We start from the raw sequence: 24,291 nt of genomic DNA, 5'->3' as shown, positions 1-24,291 counted from the left end.
AGTGAAGGCACTGGAACACATTGCCCAGGGAAGTGGTGAAGCCACCGCTCCTGGAGGTGCTCAAGAAAAGGGCATATGTGGCACTGAGTGACACTGTCTATGGCGGCCATGGTCACAGGTTGATGGTTGAACTAAGTGGTCTCTCCAATCTTAACAGTTCTATGAAAACACTGCCTGAACGACACACTGAAATACCAGCACAGGAACGAGCTCCAGAACCAGGTCTTCAGGGTTTGTACATGCTGGAAACAGTGGAATTGTCATCCTGAGGCCTTTGAAGGCTTCCTCATCCAAAACCCCAACACACGCATACATAAAGGCACGTGATACACATATAATGGCCAGCAAAGTGGAAGCCAGAGAACAACATCATTTCGGCACAATGCTTGGGTGGCCCCGCCAGCCTGCCATGATACACCAGCTTCCATGAAACAGCCCTCATGCTCCCTCTCTGCTGTTGCTGAAAGCATTTAAGTTCAAAGAGTCTTCTCAGAAGCTCCTTGACTCCCTGACCCTGAGAAATGAGACAGAAACCAGTCTGGGACGCGGAGAGCCGCCGCAAAAACTGTTTCACTTCAGCCAAGAGGCAGAAAGGAACCTTGGAGGAGGACTAAAAATATCCCTGCAAATTCGTACTCTGGCACCGTGCCTAATTGGGCACTGCCCACATCGGGAGGAGATATTCCTGTGAAAACCCAACGCTGTGCAGCTTCGCTGGGCAGGCTGCAGGTGGGAGCTCACAGCAACACCTGCCCCTGGAAAGCCAGGATGGGAAACGTAAGGAGAGCGGCAGGAGGTGCGTAAATGTAATTTTCTCTTTCTCTGATCGAGCGTGCTGAAGAATAGCTTGCCCATGTTAAGACAGCGTGAATCCGCTTCATCGATATACAGAAATCGTGAGGCTGTCGTGCCAGTCAGGGCAAGAGGTTTTATTTCTAGACTGTCAAGGGAAACATAATTCTTTAGAAAAAAAATCAGTGAAATTTAAATGAGGACATCGGAACGGATGTTCTAGCCCCAAAGGCCCACCTAGGCAAGCACTGCACTTCCAGCACAATATGTCCTCCACCAGGAGAACACGGCTGCACGGTTCCCTGGGGCTCCACGGCCACGAGAGACATGCAGCAATGTGAACAGCACGAGCAAATGCCATCCTCCCACCTGCTCCCTCTGACCTCCAGTCAGGCAGTCTGGGAAGTGCTGGTGCTGGATCTGAGGGCCTGGCAACCTCAATTTGAGCTCTTGGCCAATGCCTTGTCTGACAGGTCTGGGGGGGACCACGGTCCCATCGACAGAGCTAGAGCTTGGTGTTTCAGCCCCATTGCTGGCTCTGACCATGTCTCACTGTAGCTCTGACATTGAATCCCTCCAAAACGCTATCAACAGCCACCCCATGTCTCTAATATCATGGTAATAGCCATAAATTGATGCACTATTAGAAAATAAAGTTTGAAGGAGCCCAAGGATGTCACAGTACAGTCAACTGTAGCAGGTAGTTTTTTAGTTCCTTTTCAAAGGCTTCTAGTAATGGAATTTCTACTGCACTTAAAAACCATTTCCCAGCATCTGTGTCTTTCTGGTTTGGCTTATATTCATGACATCTTCTCCTTGCCATGAGAGACAGAGGAAGAAGCATTTTCTTCCTCTTTGCAGTAGCTTTTTACACGTTTGATGAGCTTCACACTCCTCCTGCTTTTCAGGAGTTCTTCAGTAAACAATTTTCTTTCTTTCCACCTCTCCTTCTAGGCTGGATTTTCTCTCCTTCCTACTGCTCTTACCCTAATCCAAGCCTGAAATCTGTTGCTGATTCTTGGGGCTGGCTCCATAGAGCCATTTTCACTGGCATTCTCATAGGAGGTCTTTGTCCTGGAAGTACCACGCATTACTCAGAGCAGTTCTTTGGCATTTCTGCTTCACTGACGCACCACACCAACCATTTCACTTTTATAGCTCCCAAACTCCATCAAACCTCGTTGTTGCTCACAACTGTTCCTTTCACATTCCAAAAGCCCACAGGGCTCCCAAAGCCTCACAGCGAGCCCTGGTGACTCTTGGCCCTGCCAGCTCCATCAGCACACATCTCCAATGGCAGTGCTGACAACATCTCTGCCAGGTCTCTGCTCGCCCTCCTGCTCTCTTGTTGTTGTCTGTGCCTCGCTGCGGGTCTGAGTAGTCACTAGCTGCAACATGAGCCTTCTTTTCTAGTATTGGTAAATATTTTCTGGAGGTTTTTTTTTTCCCCCTTCTTAAGAATCTTAAAACTAGGTCACAAAGAACAACTGGGATATTTATGAATCAGATTTGCCTTTGGCTTTTTTTTGATCAAAAATGCTATTAATGGGCTCAGCTGTCAACATCAGGACTGACTTAATAAATGCCTGACATTTCAGTCATTCTCCAGAATGTATACCTCCCCTCCCACCAGTGCTGGCCTGTTTATGTAAGGATTCTCTAACCTTGGTGTTTCCATGCTGGTCGCAGACCACAGGAGGGGAACTCAGCTCTTTGTCAATAGCCATCAGCATCCCGTGGCTCCAGTCCCTGGGTGGCAGTGGAGCAGAGCTGGGGTCAGCACTGCTCTGCAGCAGGCAGGAGCTTTGCTCATGCAGAGACAACGGCTGCCTCCCCTCGTGCAGAGTCTAATGCCACTGCAGGGCTCTATATTTTGCTGTTACTTCCAGACAAACCTACACTGCAGAGAAATTCCAACTCAAGCAATCAGCAGCTGGGTTATAGCAGTACCTGCTGAGGCTCCAGAGATGGGGGACAGTAGGAGGGGACAGCCACAGCCTTGCACACTGAGGATCACAACTCCTTGAAACAGCGAGCTGGTCCTCGGCCATCTCTGTGCAAGGTCATGCTCAGGTTTTCTAAACTTTACTCTCACCCTGGCTCAACACGCTCTGTGTTTGGGGTTCTTTTTTTCTTTTTTTTTTGTACCATGTGGCAGCCTAATTACAGTCATTACATTGCCTCAAACTATTTCAAAGAAGTTGCTACATATAATTACGTGCATGTAAGTGAGAATAATGCCATGGCAAGCCCCGCGGCACTCACACATGCTGGAGTGAGCTGTCCACACTCCCCAACAGAACCAAAAAGGCAACAACTGCAGCTCACTCTCAGCCCAAAGTGACCTTCCAGCAGTACGTTGGGTCCATCACCTCCACCCCACAGTCACAGAATGGCTCGGTTTGGAAGGGACCTCAAGGATTACAAGTTCCCATTCCCAGCCATGAGCTAGCTGCCCCCCATCAGATCAGTCTGCCCAGGGCCCATCCAACCTGGCCTTGGGCACCTCCAGGGCTGGGGCATCCACAACTTCTCCGGGCAGCCACAGAGCATGTCACGGCCTGTGCGTTGTTTGCTACATTTAGCAGAACTGGAATAACCCCTCCTGCAGCGCCATTTTAGCAGGTAGCCATCCCCCACTAAGCCACCGCAGGCTGATTTCCAGCAGACCCACGGTGCACACATTATCCATTCAAGAGACGCCAAGGAGCTAAATTCCTGGAAGTGTTTATTATGATTGGCAGCTCTCGCCACTCTCACACAGCCCAGCAGGCTCCCACCATTCCCAATGAGAACGGCGTTGAGTCACACGCTGGCACGGCTCGCAGCCGGCTGCTCCCTGGGGGGCCCAGGCATCGGCAGCACACGGCAGAGCAGAACGTGTTTTCCTGGGTCAGCCCATCCCAGTCAGATCACGGTAACATACTGGGCTGCTCCAGATGCAAAACCATCATGGAAGGGTCTGTGTGCCCCACAGCTGTGCACACAAGGTACATGAGGGTCCTTGGGGAGCACTGCGTGCTTAGCTCAGCATAACCCATGAAAACTCCATCCTCTTCACTCTAGTTCCAAGATCTTTTTCTTTATGAGAAAGACCCAGGGGCCAAGCTCAGATCCTGTTTTCACAGCCATGAGCACTGTCCCATTGCTTTCTCACTCCTCCATCTATTCAGCAAACCCGCAGCACGGACCCGCTGCCTCCACAGCCTCCTTGCCGCTGCATGCCCTGCTAAGGAGCGCGCCGCTTTGTTATGCAAAAGAGTACGAAGAGTCCCTTCTGTGCAGCGGCAAGCAACACAAACACTTCCTAAATGAGACCAGCCAAACCCAAAGGCAGATACCAATTCAATCTGTCGGGAGACTGAAATTATTCCACCACATGCTCAGCTGCCAGGAGTTGTGCAAATGCTTTAATGAAGTCTGGACTGCACCAAGGCGAGGACATCAAATTAATTCCCAACGATCTCCAGTAAAAAAGGAGCTCTTCATCTATCTCTCCATTCAAATTTCTCGTTCTGGTTCTTTTCTCTTTAGGCATTAAGTAATTACAGGGTAAGAAGTAAAACCAGCAGAAAGAGTGAGAGAAAACCCCTCCAGTAGAGCAATGGGAGTGCAGGTGAGGGGTCTTTGTATGGAGGTCGCTGCCCAGCACAGCAGAGGTCCCCAGATCACAGTTGTATCAATTAGAGTTCCACCAACAGCAAACTGACTTAGCAAAAGCATATAAACCAGCTGGCCCTGAAACTAGCTTGGCTTGTCTCCCCTTCACAGACAAACACCAGCCATTACCAGATAGCCTTGGGAGAGCACACGCTCTGCAAGTCATTAGTTTATGCAATTAGGGCTTCCTCTGTCAAATGTCACATGTGCAAAGGCCATAGCTGGAGACAAGAAAGTGCCTTCTGTTCCCAGAAGGGGCAAGCAGAGATGTGGCATTTGCATGGGAGATATCCGTGTCCTGACACTGTCAGTCTGCTTCGCTGGGGCTACTGTCCCCGCGGCCATGTGTCCTCCCACTGGGGGACAGCAGCGGCCCAGGCTGGGACCAAAGGCTGAGCGTACCCTTCTCTTCTCATGCAGCCTTGCTGGTTCATCACAAAACAGGTGGAATCCTCCCTGCAACGAGTGATTCAAATGAGCTGCGCCTAATAGACCATCCATCTCATTGACATTTGTTTTGGCATCTTTGACTGTTTCGAATCCCACTTAGAACTGTGTAACAACCAAGATTACACCAGTCACATCCGCCATACAAACATCTCTATTGCTGTCTGCACACTGGAAACACGACTTTTTTTTTTTTTTTAATTTCCCCTCTTTTCCTTTTTCTAATGCAAACCTGGCAGCACATTACACCGAGGCAGGAGGGTGCAGTGTGCTGATAATTATGTTGTCCAAACCCGAGATACGACACCAACATTGCCTGCTGGTACGAGGCACTGTGCAAACCTGTGTGGGCTTGCAGAGCTCAGGCACGCAGCACGGCATCCACAGGTGCCTGTTTTAATAACTGCCGCTCAGCGCTGCTCTCCGTTTCTCCTCTGAATAATCAGACAGGCTTGGCTGGTGGCAGGCACAGCATGCATCACCTGTAATGCCAGACCCAGCTCAGAGCAGCTTGGGGCGCCCGCAGCCTTCCCATGAGCACAGGGCCCAGGCGGCAAAGCAAAATGTCCAAAGGGATTTTGACAAGGTGACATCTGAATAACGGTTGAAAATCCATCCGCACCGCCACGTCTGCTCGCTGCCAGGCTCTGGCAGCTCCCGGTCCCTGGGATGCAGCTGCCTCCAAAAAAGGCACAGAAGGTTTTTAGGGTGCAAAACTTAGGGCAGCGATTTGTATCTGTTTGGTTGACACAGCAGTGAAGGCATCTCCTTCCCCAGGTCCTTCTGCCTGCTTTGCACACCGCTGCCCAGGAGCTTCCCCGCCGCACCTCTCTCCCCAGGAAAAGTTGTTTGGTGAAATGGAATTTTTCTATAGCGATGCTTCAAGTCTGGTGGACTTTTTTTCTTCCTGAGATTTCTGATTTTCTCTTCAGTGGCAGTTTGTTTGTAAAAATGGACTTTCCCCATCATTTCTCCATTTCAGAATTGTTCTGCTATATTTCACCTATAAATTAAAAGATGGACTCGATGACTTTCATGGGTCCGTTCCAAACTGGCATATCCTATGATTCCATCTCTTTTAAAGAAAGCAGTTCCTTTGAGTCAACCAGGAGCATCCAGGATTTCCTTTCCCACATTTTCCTAGGAACTTCTGAATGGGGACATTTCCTGCCCTTTTCACATCAGACACGCTGACATTCCTGAGCTCCTATCAAGAGGTGCCCCAGCTCTACACCACCCTGCCACAACGCAGTCCTCAGCTACACTGTTTCTGCACGCCCCAGGGCACTGCTCTGTACATGTAGGGCAGGTTTTGAGGAACTCAGAGCACAGCATTTCCCACTTCGTGGCTTACGCTGAAGACTGAATGGGAAGGCTGGAGCTCCTTGGAACCTCTCTGCTATGCGAGGAATCAGGTGTAGGACAATTTCTAAAGCCATCAAAACCCAAATTCCCGAAGGCAGAAGACAGAATCACAGAATCATTCAGGTTGGAAAAGACCTCTAAGATCATCTAGTCCAACCAACACCTCATCCCCACCATGCCCACTAACCACATCCCTCAGTGTTACGTCTCCTTGTTTCTTGAACACCTCCAGGGATGGGGATTCCACCATTTCCCTGGGCAGCTTGTTAAATTCTCAGAGTCCTGAAAAATCAGGGCAGAAGGTGCCAGAACACCCATACATCCACCAGGGCTTGTGCACACCAATAGCTCTGCCCTTGCCAGCAGCCCAGGTCCAGGAGCCAGCATGTGCTTCCCACACACCCAGGACTCTTTTTTTCCCCTGATATTCACTCTAAAAATCTCCATCCTTTTCATGTACCAACTTGCTTGCTTTGATCTGTATTTTTTTTTTTTCACCCACAGTCAGTACAGCAATTCTATCAGCTGTGCTCCCAATAAATTGTTTGGTGTGAAATACCAAAGGAAGCATTTGTTTCTCCAGCCTCGTACAGCGCTGGGCATGTTCTTGGTTCCACAGCAGCCACAGGCTGGATTGTTTTAGATCCCTGTGTGCTCCCAGGGCCCGAACGTCACAAAGTCCCCACACCTGCCACATCCCAGCCCTCAGGAAGCAGCTGCTAAAACACTTCAGCCAGCATGGGTGAGGGTTGAGACGGAGCAAACCTACAGCGAGTTCCATGCCTCCTTGCAGCCCCTTTGGGCAGCACAGCTCCCAGAGAGCACAGGAAGCCCTCAACAAGTTCCCAAGTAAATCCCGTCTCTTCCAGGAGTCAGATACTTTATGAGCTGTATTTGATGTGACTTTGGCTGCAGTGCAGCCATTCCCAAGCAGCCAGGAAGGGATGCCAGGAAGAACGAGCACTCAGATCCATGAGGTCAACAGCGCTGTCACCAGCAAAGAAATGCACCAGGTCTTTAGTCAGATTTTGAGGAATGTTTTTCCCTCGAGCCCCAGATACTGTATGTGACAAATTCAGCTTTTCTTTCAGAACTCAAGTAACTCCGATGCTTCTAGCCCTGTGGCTGTAGAAAAAAAGCTTGTCCCATACTAGTCATGGATCTGAGTGGTTCTCTTCCTGGATGGACGGGCGGAACTCCTCCTCCTCTTTGCAAACCTCACTTGCTCCTTGAGAAGTGTGCACACCACTTGAGATCACTGCCATCCCAAGCAGATGCTAAAGATGAAAAATGCAGTGCTCTCACAGCAGTCCAGCTGCAGGGAAAGAACACCAGCCCTGCACCGAGCCGTCACTGCCTGCCCTCACATGCACAGGTGCTGCTCATTGTGCTTCCCTCTGGTTACCACACTGGTTCCCTCCCAGGTGTTATGCATGGGGAAATACAGTCCCTCAGCCCAAGCCATGCACACAAGTCCAGGTTCTGCAATCACTGCCCAGGGCTGTGGGAGGAACAGTACTTACGTATTTTCCCAACAGAAGCTTGTATTTGTTTTTCTTTTTTTTCTGTAAGAGGTTTCAGTGAGACCATCACTCAAAAAACCATCACTGCCACAAGAATCCAGCCTCCTCCTTGCTTTGATCTCTGTAAGAAGGAAAGATCTACTCATGCTATCGCTATGCTTTCTTACTTTTAAGGCCGCAGAAACTGGGGACATCTGCCTGCACACAATGCCAGCACTATGCAAGAGCCACTTCCAAGTCATCTGCATGGGCGTTTTTTCCAAAGTATGTTTGGTTTGATTTCTGTGGGGGCTTGAAGTAAAGATGCTTTCAAAACAGACTCATACATCCCTGTGGAGGGAGGCTGCACAGCAGGATGCTCAGATGCATTATAAGAACCATACTCAAAAGTGTAAGAGGAAAGAGCCAGAATTAGGACCCTTGAGCCAAAGAGCAGCAGAACCCCACGGCTTTGCTGTCTCAGTTGCCACGAAGGTTCCACAACCCACCTTGCTCTATGGTGCACTGAACAGTGCTTTCCACGATGTTGCAGCAGGAGCCCACGGTGTCCTACAGCTCGGGTGTGCTCACACATAGAAGGAAGCCAGCATCTGCAAGTGGAGCATCTGGATGAGAAATGCAGCACGTGATGCTCTGAGTCAGGGGCTGCTGGGGGCGTGTTTGGGGACCTGTAGCTTCTGTGCTGAAGTGATGGGCGTGAAAGGTGGTGGGTGGTGGTGGGTGGTGATGGGCTCTGAGGACCTGCATGGCCCTGCACTTTTGTGGCCAGGATCCTCAGTACTGAAGCAGCTTAAAAATCTTGTGTGCCACAAAGCAGCTTCATGCCTCAGTGTGCGAGTCCCTGCTGTTGCAGGAAAGCTGGAAGGTTAAAAAAGGGGAAGAAAAAAGAAGAAAAAGAACTACAGCAACAACAAAGTTTTCACTTTAAGGTGAACTCTTTCTTCAAACCCCTTTATCACGGTTTCTTTCATCCAAGGGGGGGACAAAGATTACATGGCTTGAAGGACACAGCTTGCTGGTTCTCACAGCCTGGAAGGGTTGCAGAAGCAAAGGTAAATTGCTCTTCAAAGCTACATTTTCATTCTACCTCTGGTTTATCAAACCCCCACACAATGCTCATTCCCATTCAGCAAGGTGAACGTCCCATCTACACTTTGGCCAGACAGGCAGCAGTAGATGGATGACCTTAGAGATCCCTACAAAAAATAAAAGCCACCAAAAAGTGTGAATTCACAGCTGTGTCTCCCCAAGAAGCATTAATGCACCTCACCTTCCTGAGCTCCACCAGGAAATAGCTGCAAGGAAGGGGTGGAGGAGGAAAGAGAACCACTTATGAAGCATCAGCTGCAGCCTAATTAAAGCTATTAGCAAGCTTTTAGTAATGTTTATTAGCCATTCCCAACATTGCTGAATGAAGCAATCCTGACTTCAGCCTTCTGGCTTGTAAAGCTGTGCTCCAGCCCCAGCTCAAGGAAAGGACAGGCTTGGAAAGGTCATACTGGCTACGACCACAGCTCTTGTAGCCATCCCTGAGCTTGTTTTGAGTTTATAGAAACCAGTCCAAGATGGGGGGATGCACCCTGCATGGGAAAGGAAGCAGACCTTGCAGACAGAACATCTATCACTATGGGCTGTGTCCTCAGTTCCAGCTTTTGGGTCGCTGACTCAGTTTGAACTGATGGCTTCACGTTGCCTTCAGTTTTCTGAGAGCCAGAGGCTGCAGCCAAGGGGGAGTTTTGCTCCCAGCTCTGTGGAGGAAAACACACTGCAGTGCTCGGTGGGGTCCCACAGCCATCCCCTGCCCATCTGCACTTCTCTGTGCACACAGAGCAGTGACCGCTGCCCTGCAGCTGGGATGACATGTCTCAGGGGACACAGCACTGAGTCCCGGAGTGGCTGGGGACAGGCTGGCCGCAGGGCAGGCAGGATTAAGGGAAGATTTACATCTTCTGGTGCATGAAGCACTCATCACTCACTGCTGTTGGATGGCTTCAGCCTGCAAACAGTTTGCCTAACATGACATGTTTCTTAAATAGCCTGTTGTGCCTTTCAAAGGACGTGCAGCCAAAAGCTGCAGCCAAAGGCTCCAATGGGGCTAATCTCTCTGGAGTCGCTTACAGGACAACATTTCCAGGGTATTTAACATACAGTAGAGACATTTCAAAATAAACAAGTGGCTGTTATAAATCACAGCGAGTACCCATGGGAGGAGGAGCCGCTGCCGTTCTCCTGAACATACAGAGAGCCCAAGATACATCTGCATTCACCTAGCAAGGATGTCATGCGGAGTAACTCACTGAGCTATGCCTCGTGCAGGGGATGCCACTCCTTCATGCCAATTTACAGCCAATTCAGGAATTCAACAACCATTATTTATCACTGGGGCTCCCTGCTGACCGTTACCACTCTGTGAGGAGTTCGGCAAAATGAGTTTCCAAATTAGCACCTCTGCTTTCGTTCCTTTCATGTTTGCCTCTGTTTATGAGGGATGTCAGCAAATCAGAGGATCCCACTCTGGGTAAATTACCCAGGGATTTTCCACATGAGCATGCTGCTGAGCCGTGGTGGCGAGCTCATCATGCTGCTTGTAGTGCCTAAGGCACCGGGAAAGGATCATCAGGTTGGAAAGATGCTTAAAACATCCTGCAAGCATGGGTGAGATTTCCACGTGCAGCCTAGAGCACAGCCAGGCTGCCAGCCCCTGCAAGGTGATCCCCCCAGTTACCATTACTAAATGAGAGAGGAAAGCAGAGGCTGCTCACTTTCTGATTTTATTCTCAGAGACAAGAGCTGTTCTCACTGGAGGAAAGCAAACTGGGCTGAGTTTTCTTCAGAAGTAGAGAAATGCCGGGTCTTGACTCCATGGATTTCTGACAACAGTTACGCCTCAGAAAAGCAAGTTGTGTTGGCAGCAAAGTGAAGGCCTCCTGTTTGCTGGGTCTGTGGATGTCTCTCCTAACCCTGAGCAGATGGAGCACATCTCCCACCCCGCGGCACTCCAGTGATGTCTGCTCCAGCATTCCTGCATCGTCAGAGCACCCTCAGCATCAGGGCTGGGCTTGGGCTGCAGCCCTGAGTCTGCCGAAGGACGACAGTTCTCCTTGCAGAGCAAGAGGAACGGGACGGCCGTCGCATCATGGTGGCAGCAGTCACATCTGTCTGTGGCAGCTGGGCTAGGAAGGAGGACGGCTGCATAGGAGCTGAGGCACAGCCCCCTCAGCTTTAGCCCTGTTCCTCTGGGTGCTGGGGGCCCACAGCCCCTGAGCACATCGGTGCTGGAGGGCAAAGGATGAATGTTCCCTCCCGCAGCCGCAGCTGCAGCCGGACCTGTCGATCTCACTGCAGAACAGGACCCTGCAGCCTCACTGTTGCTCCCAGCCGCGCTTCCAGCCCAGTTTTTGGGCTTTGAGAGGGGACCTGGTGCTCTCTGGGCTTTAACAGGAAACTGTCCTCACTAATTAGCAACCCGCTAATGAACTGGCTAGGACACAGTTCCAAATCCCAGGGCTGGCTTGTCCAAAACTCCGCTAGTGTTTGAATAGAATCTTTGGGCTTTGGCCTTGCTTTTTCCTCTTCCTTTTTCTACATTTTTCTTTTGCTGTTCTACACGTGGCCAAAGAAAACAGTGCTCTCCAGCTGCCCTTAGCCTTGTGTTACCGTTCCTTCTTTAATGGTTCTTCTGGGATCCACATGCCCCAAATCCCACACAGCTCCCATGCTCTCTCCTTGCCCTCCAGCGTGGCCATGGCTGATTTTCATGCTGCTGCCCCTGCCTGGAAACCAGGCAGCAAGACGAGGGGCAGGCGATGCTTCCTTCTGTGTCCCCCTTCCATGTAACAGCAGGACCAAGCTCACGGAGGGAGCAGAGCAGGATGGCTGCTAAACATCACTCTGAAATGGTGGATCCCCAGAGTTAGAAGAGAACGAGACAAAAATAGACCACTGGGAGCAGCTCCCATCTCGATCCTTGGGAGCTTTCTTCCTTGCAGTCCTGGTGCTTCCCCTGTGGTGCTGCGCAGCCCCCACGCAGCGCTGTGCTGGGGGGACTCGCTGCAAAGCTGGGCAGCAGCTCTGGGGCATGCACACAGAGCTCCTTTAGTGGCTCTGCACCTTTGGGTGTCCGACCTTTCGGCTTGCCTGGGCTGCCCTGAGTGAAGAGGAATTGCTTAGGGCCACATCTATGTGGGTTGCTCCCAAAGTAATGCCTCCTAATTGTTTCCATGGAACTTACAACTGATACAAGGAGCACAATAACACTATTTAATAGAGCAAATTCTCAGCTACAAAACACTCTTTTTCAACACAGTCACCACCATTAGCGATACATTTTCACCAGTGATGATGAACAAGAGTCTGCATGCCACGTTCATAACAACCTGCACCAGCAGAGCTGACCCACTGTCACTGTCCCCACTGCCGAAACGCAGCACCCATTGCCTCAGCGTGCTACATCCACTGTTTGGGCTCCATAAATGTTCAGAAATGAATGTCAATGGGTCCCATTTTTTTCCACATCGAGGAATTCAGCTCCCCGCCTTTGCTTCATATGCACTTCCATGTCAGAGGCCATTGTGTCAGACTGCCCCTCTGCTGCCATCCGTCACACAGCAACAACGTGTAATGTGATGTTGCTGGAAAGGTTCAACCTCCACTGCCATCCCACCAACATCTCTGCCTTTGATGTCGTGTAGAATAGTAAAATAGGAGGTATTACTTCCACAGCAGCCCTCATAAAACATATAATATAGTTCATATATATAAGTAAAAAAACTTATTTTAATTTTTAATGTTTTTTTTTAATTAAAACGTATAAAAAGGAGAGTAACAACACCATAAAACTAAGTGGGATGTGTGACCTTGTTTTTATGAAACCAGCATATCGGGTTGGTTTGGTGGCAGTGCTTGCCACTCTGTGAGTTCTCAAGGGCTGGACATGCTCGATCTTTGAGAGATGTATTTCAAGCCCAGGAAAGGCTTTTGTGCTGGGCAAGGAAATAGCTACATGAAGAGATGGAGAGAGCTGATAAGGAAAGGGGTAAAGAGATTGTGCTGCAAAAGAAAAAAGGCAGCCTACCTGCATGTCTTGAAACGCCCAAAGCATAAAGGGGGATCTGGCAGAGGTCAGGCTGAACCGGCTCTTGCAGAGCATGCGAAGAAAAATAGCGAGAGAAGTTTTAGCCTCATATATCAGAGGAAAAGAAGGAAAGAAGAAATTGAGCTGCTGTACAGGAAGGACGGGGCATAGATTAAAGTTAGGCTGAGCGCGATCCAAAACAAAAGCATGCTATTTCTAACATCCTGCGGGTGCACAGAGGGCACGAGATGAGAGGAAGTGCAAGTGGGAAGTGTCACATCGTCCAGGATCAGGAGACAGAGGGCAGCGAGCTCTGGCCGTGGGTCACGGTGTGGGGCAGGTTGTCATAAACCATGCCTTCGGCATATGCGTGAGCGCTACCTCTCCTTCCCAGAACTGCAGCACTTGAGATGCCGTCTGGTTTCTCAGGATTTCCAGGAAAATCCTCATCTCTGCTAAGCAGAAAGTGGCGCCTGCAACGTGCCTCATCTGCAACAGAACAGTGCCCCGCCAACAGCGCACAGCCCCCGCTGCTGATGGGCTCGTGCTGCACAGCCCACTTGCGCTTTGCTGTTCTGCAGCGATTTACCCTTGAATTTCTCCCCCTCCTGCACCCCGACAGGAACAGCCCCACCGCCTCGTTTCCCTCCAGACAGGAAGGGGCCGCAGGGGACTGCTGGAACCAGCACAGCTCTAATTGAATTTCAGCCCGCTTTCCCTTTTGCCTTCGCTTCATTACAGATTATTATTTTTTTAACAGTTGATTCTGTTTCCAATTGAACTGCCTGGGGGTTGGCTCCTCTCCTCCAGCCACTGTGCAACCTCTGCAGCAAGGCTCCTTCCCACGGACCCGCAGCCTGAGGGCACGATGCTCATTTTGGAGAGACAGAAAGCAGTGTCTCATTTCCAGTTAGTGGCTATTTCGTTAAACTAGACAAGAAACGACTTCTGTGCATGGAGTTACCAAAACTCCCATTGAATTGGGACAATGAGTTGGGATGTTTGTAGGTGACGCATTCAGAGTCATGGCAGGAAGGGTTATCGCTTCCATTCCCAGCCTAACCTACTGCACAGATAACAAGCATACATTTCTAAATAAGTTGTTTCAAAGAAAAAAAAAAAAAAACATTTTCCTTTGAAAAGCGTCACCGTGCAACTTCACAAAGGTTTCTAAATATAGCTACTTCCAAAGAACAAGAACAAGTGCAAGAAGGAGACCGGGCTGATGGCTTTGAAGAGCCACTGCATCCCTCTCGGACTCACAGAATCATGGCAAGGTTGAAGGGACCTCAAAGCCCCCCCAGCCCCAACCCCTGCCATGGGCTGGCTGCCCCCCACACACATCTGGCTGCCCAGGGCCCAGCCATGGCACTGGGCACCTCTAGCAATGGGGCACCCACAACCTGTCCCACCTCCTTCACCACCGCCTCGCACTACAAAGCTGCTATATACTTTGTGCTATAGCTCAATGCCGAGCAAAGGAAAGGGAAGGGCTCACCCCACAAATCCAAGGACGGTCCTTTTCTGAGCAAGTCCAGCTGAGTTTCGCTAAAAGATTTTTCAAGCATATTCCTAATGATCTGAATTGTTCCTAAGCATTCCCTGCAGGCTCCAGCCGGGTTTTGGGGGGAGCGTGCTCTTCTGAGAATGCCATTTCTTATTTTTGTCAGCACATTGAACATAGCCTCTAAATTAAAATCTTCTATTCCCAGCCTATTTTGATCAACTCCGCTTCCTTCAGCTTAAAAGATACAATAAGAATAGATGAGCTCTTGCAAATTAAAAGCCTCTCTTGCTTAACAAATCGTCTCTCCACAATAATTAATTGTCTGGAGAGAGATCCCAGCCCTAGGTTTTTGGCCTCATTCCAGGCTGCATAAGGGAAAAATATATATATTTGGTTGCGTGCTTCCTGCAGGCCTTCGTTGTGCCCTTCCCGCACAGTGCGGTGGCTCTGACCCACCTGCCTGGTGCTGTCACAGCGGTGTCCCCACAGCTGTCCCTCAGCCTTCACCCCCCCTTAGTGACCCCGTCCAGGCAGCAGGACCCTCACTCCAAGCTGTTCCCACACCGGTGGCTGTGCAGGGGCCGTGTGTGGGCAATGTCAGATGCCGAGCTCCAGGCAGCCTTTGAGACTGTGTCTAACCCCAGCTTCCTTAAGAAATTCCTTCCATCATGTGACTCTCGCAATGAGTAAATTTAAATTAATCTTCGTTTTTGCAGACTAAGCCCTTGGCTGCTTCTCCTCTCATGGATAGGGAGGTTCCTGCCCTACTTCGCTCTTGCAAAACTACGAAGAGACACAGGATACAGTGCCTGCTCCTGCAGAACCCTACAGGCTTTCCTCTGGGGTCACATCCCCCAGGCCACCTCCTCATCCACAGAGCTCTGCAGCCTTCACCAAGGTCACAGCTGGCTTTGGCCACTCCAATAGGCCTGCTCCAGGTGTCATCTATGGCCAGCTGCACTTGGGTGGATTGAGGACCTGTCTCAATGCAAAACATGTAGCCCTTAGCCAGCTGCAGGATGCCTAATACCAGCAATCCAGCACCCTCCAGTCCTTGTTAGAGTCTGCAGAGCTTTGTGTAACACAAATAGATCTGCAAACTGGAAATAAACCTCTAACATCCTCTCCCTGCACTATGAGAACGTACAGAAATATGTCACAGGCTGTGCCTCCAGTCTGACACTGCAGTACAGCAGATGGGATCTCACTGGCTCCGATTGGGATCAGCACTGCGGCATCCAGAAGGGTGGGAAAGGCTCGAGCAAACTTTTCTTCTCTGGTCTCTGTATAGCAAAGTTGCCTGGGGACAAAGATATTCCCAGAACAGCGAGCACTAGTGGCACTCCAAATATATATAACCACTTGAGCACATCTGGGAGATCCTGATCTTTTAGCTGTACTGTGTGTCCTGATGATCGGAGTGAGACACCAATCTCTCCCATCCATAGAGGAAGAGCAGCTCTCTGTGAGCAGGCTGGGACCTCTCCATGCACCTTCTGTAGGAAGCAGCCTATCGCAAGTCCCATTTGCACAGCACTGACCCACTCGACCATGGCTGGAGCCCAGCAGGACCCCCGGCCCCATGCTGCCCCACTAGCCCCCAGGCACAGCTCCCCATCAGAGCTTTCTGCAGCCCCCGCGTTTGCGTTCTGTTCCTGGAGTCCCAAAGTTTCCCTGACTTAATTTGCAATTCCCCAACATCCAGTTCCCAGCATTGTCTTGGCCTTTAATGAACCGCTCATTAGAGACACACAGGACGCCTGCCCATGTGGGGAACATCCCAGTCCATGAGTTTCTCTGGCAAGCTCTGGTGCCAGCAATGACGCAGCAGTGACTCAGCTGCCAGCTCCCATGTCCCTGCCAGCACCCCGCATGCAGCCTGTGGGGCTGGTGGATCCTCATGGGGCTCTGAACCCTGCGAGCTCCCCAGGGGAAGATGGAACATGCTCAGCTCCAAGCCTGCAGGGTTTTCCTGCCGCCAGACAGCAAGAACTTTACTCTGGGAGAGATTAGGGCAAAGGGACTGGAGACAGCTCTGCCCCCATCACCAGAGTTCCATATTGCTACAGGGCACTTCTCATCCTGAGACAGATTCCAGACCAAAAGATCCCCCCTCGAGCAGAGCCAAGGGACAGAAGGAGTCAACACCCCAGCAACTTCAGCTGGTGAACATTCCTGAGCAGATTTGAGCCTTGTTTTGCAGGAGCATTCCCTCCCTGCACACCACCTTGCTGCCGGCCAGCAGAAACACTCTGAAGCTCCCGCAGAACCCCAGCTTGCGAAATAAAGAGCTGAGTTTGTGTCTGCGGAGACAAACACTCCAAGGCCGTTTTGCTGCGCACACCAGGGCTGCAGTGGTCTCTGCTTGGCGGGGATGGAGGCGGGGATGTTTGGTGCACTGGGGGATCACAACCCAGCTCCACATAGCATGGGGATCCCAGGGTGCACAAGGCGAGAAGCGTGACACATCAGCCCCTGGTTGCTCGCTGCGGGGGCATGGAAATGGTCAGCATGACTTCCCCCAGCAGCACGGAGATATCAGACAACCCAGCACGAGAGGGAGAGCAGAAAAGGGGGAGCAGCTCCCCGCACAGCTCACCCAGCAGATATTAACTGTGGAAACCCACAAATGAAAGACACCAGAAGCACAAAAGGCCGCCCCTGCTGCTCGTCGCTTGGCCTGGCTCCCCGTGACACCGCATATGCAGGGGACGCTTCCGGCAGAGCTCGGTGCAGCCCTGGGCAGCTCTCAGCCCAGAGCACCCCTGCCACCAGCCTGGGGCACACCCAGCAGCGTGGGCTGCTCCTGTCACCTCGAGCTGCAAAAGGAGCAAACCTGCACCCCAGCAGCGGGGCTGCAGCTCCCCGCTCCAGCATTGCAACTTTCTGCTCCTTTTTTACTTCTCTTTTCGCCGTGCAACCAAAGAGCCTCGACGCTCCCTGCACCCTCTGAGCCCCCTGGGATGCCCGAGCTTCGGGCTCGTCGTGGGCTTGTGCCAATTGCAAAGCCAGGTTTGCACCGAGAGCAGCGGCTCCAGCCCCCCACGGGAAGCGCCCGCACGCAGCTCGGAGCTGCTCAGGGCGGGAGGGTGCGGGGCAAGGCTCAGGGCAGCCCCGCACGCCGCGTGCCCGGCTCCTTTCGGCATTTGGGCTGGTAGCGGATGATAACCTCGGAGCCTGAGTTCAGGGCTCTGATCCCACCCACCGGTGCCGTGACTCACAGCGCAGTCAGCGCGCTGCCTGGATATTGGTGGGCAAGGAGGAGGGAGGGAGCTGGCGGCCGCCGCTCGCACACGCGCTGCTCCGGCACACGGCGATCCGCGAGCAACGGGGGAACGCGGGGCTCCCACCTCCTGCAGGGCTGCAGAACGCCGGCACCGCTCCCAGGTAAAGCTTTGACCTGACTTTTTTTCATTCTTCTTCGTTGTTCCGCTGCTAAAGGGATTTCTAAGCGAGTGCTCAGAGGGGTCGGTGGGTGGGAGGGCACCCCGCTCTGTTTTGTGTTCTGTGCTCTTTCCATCACGCACTGCCCGGAGCACAGGGCAGCCTGGGGGCGGACAGAGGGGGAACAGCAGGGTTAGAGAGGACTAGCACGGGGGCAGCGGCACTGCCCTGCCTCGGCACTCGCAGGAGCAAAGCGCCTCTCCCCAGCAGCATCTCCACGAGGTTTGCTCCAAAGTAAACTTCTTGCCCCGAGCTGCCTGAGCCGTTTCTCTGAGCACACCAGCCCCGGCCCAGCTGCTCTGCTCCCCGGGACCGGTACCCAGGCATAGGAGGGGATGTTTCCCCCAGGACCAGAGGGATGCTCTTCTTCAACCCAGCTGTGGGCTTTGGGCAGGAAGCCGAATCCAAGCTTCTCTGCTGTGACTTGTGCAGCTAAAAGCATATCCGCCAGCCCAGCACTTCTGTTTTCAGTTTCACCTCTCATGCAGTCACTGAAGAGCAAACTTTTCAAATGCCGAAGGTTCTCTGCCTATTTCTGCATCGCTCTTTAGGCTGTCTGCATTCGGGGCTATCCTGAACACTGCTATACACAAGGCCCCTGCTCTCCGGGGGCTGGCAGTCCTGATAGGATCAGCTCCTGCCTCCCAGCCCCTCTGCTCACCCCACAGGCAGCAACTGCTGCTGTTCATTGTCAGCTGGGGCACGCTTACAGCACCAGATAGGAACAGCCCTTCACTGGGGTACCCATTCCCCCCAGCCTTGCCTGCTCCCACCACCAAACCTCAAACATCCGCTTTCAGGCCAGCAGAAATCCCCTCCCTGCTGCGTAGCACTGTTACAAGCACCTCTCACTGAACCCACGTGTTTAATCTCTTGATTAAACACTTGAGCACAGTTTTGGAAAAAGCCGTGACACCTTGCATTGAGCTCTGTGGGGTCAGGAAATTGGCTTTGCCCCTAAGTGACATGTCCCAGCACCTTACTCCATACTAATGCAAGAGATGGAGACCTCTCAGGTCTGGGGACCCGGAAATGCTCCCCAAACCCACTGCCATGTCCAGGCACGCGCCAAGTGCTCTCTCCTGCCCATCTGCTTTTAATGAATTTGCCACAAACCTATTAAGCCAGAAGAGGGAATACGTGAATGGAGAGCAGCAAACATTACCTGCACTGCAGAACCGGGCGCAACATCCCATTCGCCTCCATGCAGAAGTGTCTAAAGTGCCCGAATGTACAACGCCGAAGGAAAGAATGCTAAAGGAGGAGGGAGGAAAGAGGGGAGAGTGAATGAGAAATTTCCCATAGACAAACCACAGCCCCCACCCTAGAGGAGATAATCAGCATTTTAAGTGGGAACAAAGCTGACCAAGTGTCCACAGGCTTCCACAGAACAAAAAATATCCATTCAGGCAGGAATTACTGCAGGAACTGTAAGGTTAAAGGACAGGCTGATGGGGAAGATGGTAGTGTGCTGCAATAGGAGAAGCTAATGCACTCGAGGCTATTAATAGAGTTCCCTAAAGATCAGACTAGAGGCAAATTTTTATTTAATGGCTTTCATTAGTGATCTTGATTCAGAACATGGAAATCTCTAAGAAAATGTACTGACAAGAACACTGGGAGAACTGCTGAACCACACAAGGGACTTCAGAGCTACAGGAGACGAACCAAAGGTTCCAAAATTCAACCGAAACCAAACGGGCTGTCATGAGTTCACATGCTTAGGGACAACAGCAAAGGTCTCTACCCCAAGCAGTGAAAACAGCATAGAGAGAAGTGTGTGGCTGTCAGGGAACCCCAGGGTGTGTGTAGGAAGACAGCTGCTGCCTAAGCAGCTCTCACAGCAGCCATAGAGCCCGTCAGAGCCCTGTACCACTGGGAAAGGAACCACGGGGCAACCCAGCAGCACTGCACTGCTCAGCTCTCTGCTGTCTGGGGAGAGGGTTTTGACCAAAACCAGGTCCAGGTCAGGGTGCATTGCCATGCAGTGCCATGCCTCCTGCAGCGCCGTGTGCCAGCAGCCGTCACCTGGGGAATGTTTCCATGAGACAGTATGGAATACGGGGCAGCCTTCCACCTGCCCCATTCTAAGGGACAAAGGCTCCTAGCAGCTCAGCGGAGATGGGCGCTCCATCCCCATGGATGGCAGCTCTGTGTCACACTTGGAAATGTTCCTACTCCCTGCCCAAGAAATACAGAGGGCCTGCTCGTTGCCCTCAGCTAACGGGAGAAGCAAGAAGAAGCAGAACTCCTCCCGACCCAGCCTGCAGGATCTGCTGCCCTGCAGCACCGCCTGCACGGGGGGCTTTGAATACGACAGTAGAAGCAGACCTGGCCAGGAGGGTCCCACCCACACCGCTGGGCACAGGCAGCATGACCAGGTTCCTTGCTGCGACTCCAGGCACCAGGAGGGCAGCAGAGCCCCTGCCCTGCAACGATGCTGGGCCACGAGCACAGCCCTGGCCGAGTCCACGTGAGCCGGCACAGGGGCGGCTGTTAGTGGGTGGCAGAGCCGCCGCGCGGGAGGCTGTGATCCACCCACTGCATTTTTCTAAGCACGCTACTCCCCCTATAATTTATCCTGCCATTTCCAGCGCGTTAGGAGCAATGGGAAAAAACATCCCTTTCACTTGGAAATACCCTTCTCCGAGAACAACCTGTTCTCCTGGCTGCCGTCAGCAGGCAGGCAGCGCTCAGCTTGTGCCACGCTCCTTTTGTGTGTGAACAAAGAGCTTTCCATGGCGAGAGCCCATGCTGCGGCAGGGGATGAGGAGCCACTCTGCCACCTCCCTGTAATCCTCACCCCAATGCGAGGCACCCCCATGGGTTCATTGCTCCCAATTCCCTTTGAAGCAGCTGGCGCCTGTCTGGATCTTGCTCTGCTCAGGGCCCGGGGGAGCAGGAGCCTCTGAGCAATGGGAGATCTCCTCCCTGGGCTGCTTGAGCCACGTGGCTGCTAACAGCAGGGACCAGCACAAGGCATGGGACTGCTCAAAGTGCTGTCACAGCCACAAAGTTTAGGAAGTTCAGCTGTGAAGCCTCCTGAATCACACGGTTCTGATTAATTTTAGCAGATTGCATAAATGGAGTGCACTGCTCTCTTTGGAAAGCTCTTTCCTCATTTCAATCCAGCTCTTTTTTTTAACCACTAGCCTGTAGGAACTCTTTTCCTCTGAAACCACCCATATACTACATGGGCACCCCAAAGTGAGAGGCAGCCAGTAGGCCCTGCTGCCCCCAGCTGCCAAAGAACTCTCCAGTTCAGGTCTAAATGAGCCAGGGCACCCAGGGAGGTGCAGATGCCCCATTTCTGGAGGGGCTGCCCAAGGAACTGATGCCCACTATGGCCCTGACCTGGTGCTCTCTTTGCAGGTTGTCCTTGGGTAGAGGAGCTCTGTCCCTGATGAGCACTGCTGGCCGCCATCTCTGACACAAGCACACAGAGCAAAGCAGGCACAAAACCCCGGGGGACCTGACCCTGTAGCATCTGACCCTGCTGGGCTTTGCAGGAGAGAAGGGAGCAGCTGACACCCACCAGCAGTGCCATGTGATCAGCTCCAGCCCCAGATGGACCAGGTCACACAAGAAGGTTGCAGGGGCACATCATTCCTAGGTAACGTCATGCTCAGCAGACAAGGCTGAATGTGTGAAGGGGACTCTGCTGTGATCTCTAAGGCTGTCGCAGGCCCAAGATCGGCTTGGAAGAAACTCTAGGGCTGCCTAGTGGAGGCTGACTCCAAGCATCTATAGAGCCACTGTGAGCAGAACCGTTCCACCCATGCGACTCCACTATGGATACATGCAGCAACCTCACAAACCCTTCAAAAACCATGGACTTCTCCCTGCAGCTGCTGGTCGGGTCATGCCTGGCCCTACTCATCGTGTTCACTCTCTGCGGTAACATCGTTGTGTGCCTGGCCGTCAGCCTGGACCGCCGGCTCCGCAGCCTGACCAACTGCATCATCGTCTCGTTGGCCATCACCGACCTGCTGCTGGCCCTGCTGGTGCTGCCCTTCTCCGCCTTCTACGAGCTCACTAGCGAGTGGCCCTTTGGCAGCACCTTGTGCAACATCTACCTCAGCCTGGATGTCATGCTGTGCACAGCTTCCATCCTCAACCTCTTCATTATCAGCCTGGACCGCTACTTTGCCGTCACCACCCCGCTGCGCTACCGGCAGCTGGTCACCCCGTCCCGCGTGGCCGTGGGCTTGGTTGTTATTTGGGCGGTTTCGCTGATGGTCTCCTTCCTCCCGATCCACCTGGGGTGGAATACCAATGGGACAACAGTCCAGAACACAACACCCAACTGCACCAGGGAATGCAAGCTGGAGGTGAACTCTGTGTACGGGCTGGTGGACTCCTTGCTCACCTTCTACATCCCTCTGGTCATCATGTGCATCACCTACTACCGGATATTCAAGATAGCGAGGGAGCAAGCCAAGAGGATAAACCACACGTGGTGCTGCAGCAGCAACAGCCCCTTGCCACCCATGGTGAAGGAACACAAAGCCACTGTGACACTGGCAGTGGTGATGGGAGCCTTCATCATCTGCTGGTTCCCCTATTTCACGGTGTTCACGTACCGAGGGGTGTGGGGGGACAGCAGTGTGAAAGGCACACCCATGTCCATCGTGCTCTGGCTGGGCTATGCCAACTCAGCACTGAACCCCATCCTCTATGGGACGTTCAACAGAGATTTTCGGGTGGCATACCAGCACTTGCTGCACTGCTGGAGGACGGGGGACCGCAAAAGCTCCCTACAGAAGGGTCAGCCCCGGGGCAGGAGCAGCAAGGAGAGCCTGGATGGGCAGGAGGGGAAACACCTGAAGCTGGAGATGAGGAATGGGAAGGGCACCTTGCTGGTAGATGGAGCCCTGCAGAGGTAAGAGCTCCCCCCAGTCACGCTGCTGGTCCCCACCCCGGCTCTTGCGGGCACCCCCTCAGCTCAGACACCCAGCAATGCTTCTCTCAGTCTGCCCTAGCAGTGAGCTCAGCCAACAGCAAGTTCCATTCCCATCTCCGGAGCAAAAATAGCTAAAATTAGGTTGGCAAACTTTTCTAGGAGCACAAACAGCCACGCACAGAGCCAGAAATCCCCACACAGCTGTACCCCAAGCACCACTGGGGGGCAGGTCCCTGGAAGGGGTGCAGCGATGGGGAGGACGGACGGGATGCAAGCACCATGCCCAGGCACCTGCCTGCACCTCCTTTGCCCACCTGAACATAAGGAGAGTGCAAGCACGTGCTGTGCCATGATGCGAACTGCTGCTCCCAGACCTTAATCTAACCTCTAGGCAGCAGTAACTGATAACCCCCGATAGCCCAGAAACTTTCCATCCCGTTGATAAGCTGTTCTTTCACTCCACGCAGCACATGCCCTTGGTGCTGCCCCCAAAACACGGTGTGAAGCCTTAGAAAGGAGAAAGTGGGGAGGTGAAGCAGAGGGCAGAGCAGCCTGAAAGGCTCAGCCTGCAACACGCTCAGGCACAGTAAAGATGCTTCTGCAGACACAGACAGGGCTGGAAGGAGACCTGCTCTGCTCCTGTGAAGCACCACGTGGGATTTTATTTGTTAACTAAATCCCTTTGTGCAATGCAAAACAGCAGCTGGTTCCTGCACAGCATTACAGTCCATACCCAGGGGAGGGCAGAGAACCCGGGGGGACAGCCCAGCAATAGACTGGATCAGGTGCTGGGGCTCAGTCATTTGGGCAGGTCTGGCTCCTTCCTAACACTCAAGTGCATTTGAATGAGACCCTTGAGAAGGTGAGCATCTCCCACCTCCTTCCACCTTTACTTCCAGAAGTAAATCTTTCCCCTCCGGATTTGTGCCCAAATGAAGCAGAACATTGGAGGGAAGAGGCTGAACAGCAGGCAGTGCTGCAGTGGGGCACATATCATGCACTGCAGGAAGCAGAGGGGAAGACCCAAAAAGGGGGATGTTTCTTGACCTTTATAAATCCAGAGAGCTCTTTCCCATACCAGCCAGCATCTCTGCTGTGGTTTCTGCTTGTGATCAGATAAAAGTCAACGTGAGGGCTGAAGGTTGAGTTATCAGTTTTACTTTCCCTGTTCATCTGCCTACTCACTTGCCTGGAAATGATGCACCGAGGATGACGTGGGGCTCTCCCACTTCCCCCCTTCCCCATCAGGGGTGCACACACCGGGTGCCCGAGCCCCCCAGGACCGCACAGGACTCACCCAAAGCCCAACAGCCAATGTCACCAAGAGCTCAGAGAGACCTGGTCCCTCTCCCCAGCCACATTAACAGAACCGAGCAGCACAAATCACTCACAGACACATATCTCCCTCCAAATAAGACTGGAGCCCAGCAACCCCACAGGGCTGTTCAGGGGAAAGTGTTTTGTAATATTACCCTTTGTGTTTTTTCCTGTTATGAGACACAGGAAAAAGACCAGCAAACCTTGATAGGAATACTGGACAAACATGGGTGGTCTCAGGGGATGTCAAGAACGGGGG

At 52.4% G+C, this 24,291-nt stretch overlaps 1 protein-coding gene and 1 long non-coding RNA gene across 2 annotated transcripts in view; one reads left to right on the top strand and one right to left on the bottom strand.

The window, feature by feature from the left end:
* LOC110405318 lies at nucleotides 7,820-9,130 on the bottom strand. Its single transcript, XR_002442803.1, has 3 exons — nucleotides 9,058-9,130; nucleotides 8,276-8,377; nucleotides 7,820-7,908 (listed from the first exon to the last, which is right to left on the bottom strand). It is a non-coding gene; the product is annotated as an uncharacterized LOC110405318 (long non-coding RNA).
* HRH2 (histamine receptor H2) overlaps nucleotides 17,135-24,291 on the top strand; it is an 11,250-nt gene continuing 4,093 nt past the window's right edge. Inside the window, exons 1-2 of the mRNA XM_021410752.1 lie at nucleotides 17,135-17,755; nucleotides 21,185-22,694. Coding sequence (XP_021266427.1) covers nucleotides 21,604-22,694 — 1,091 coding nt within the window. The 5' untranslated portion in view covers nucleotides 17,135-17,755; nucleotides 21,185-21,603. The remainder of the gene's footprint in view (nucleotides 17,756-21,184; nucleotides 22,695-24,291) is intronic.

Source organism: Numida meleagris, chromosome 12, assembly GCF_002078875.1.
Source record: "Numida meleagris isolate 19003 breed g44 Domestic line chromosome 12, NumMel1.0, whole genome shotgun sequence".
Classification (NCBI taxonomy): Eukaryota; Metazoa; Chordata; class Aves; order Galliformes; family Numididae; genus Numida; species Numida meleagris.
This window is presented reverse-complemented; position numbering and strand designations above follow the sequence as displayed.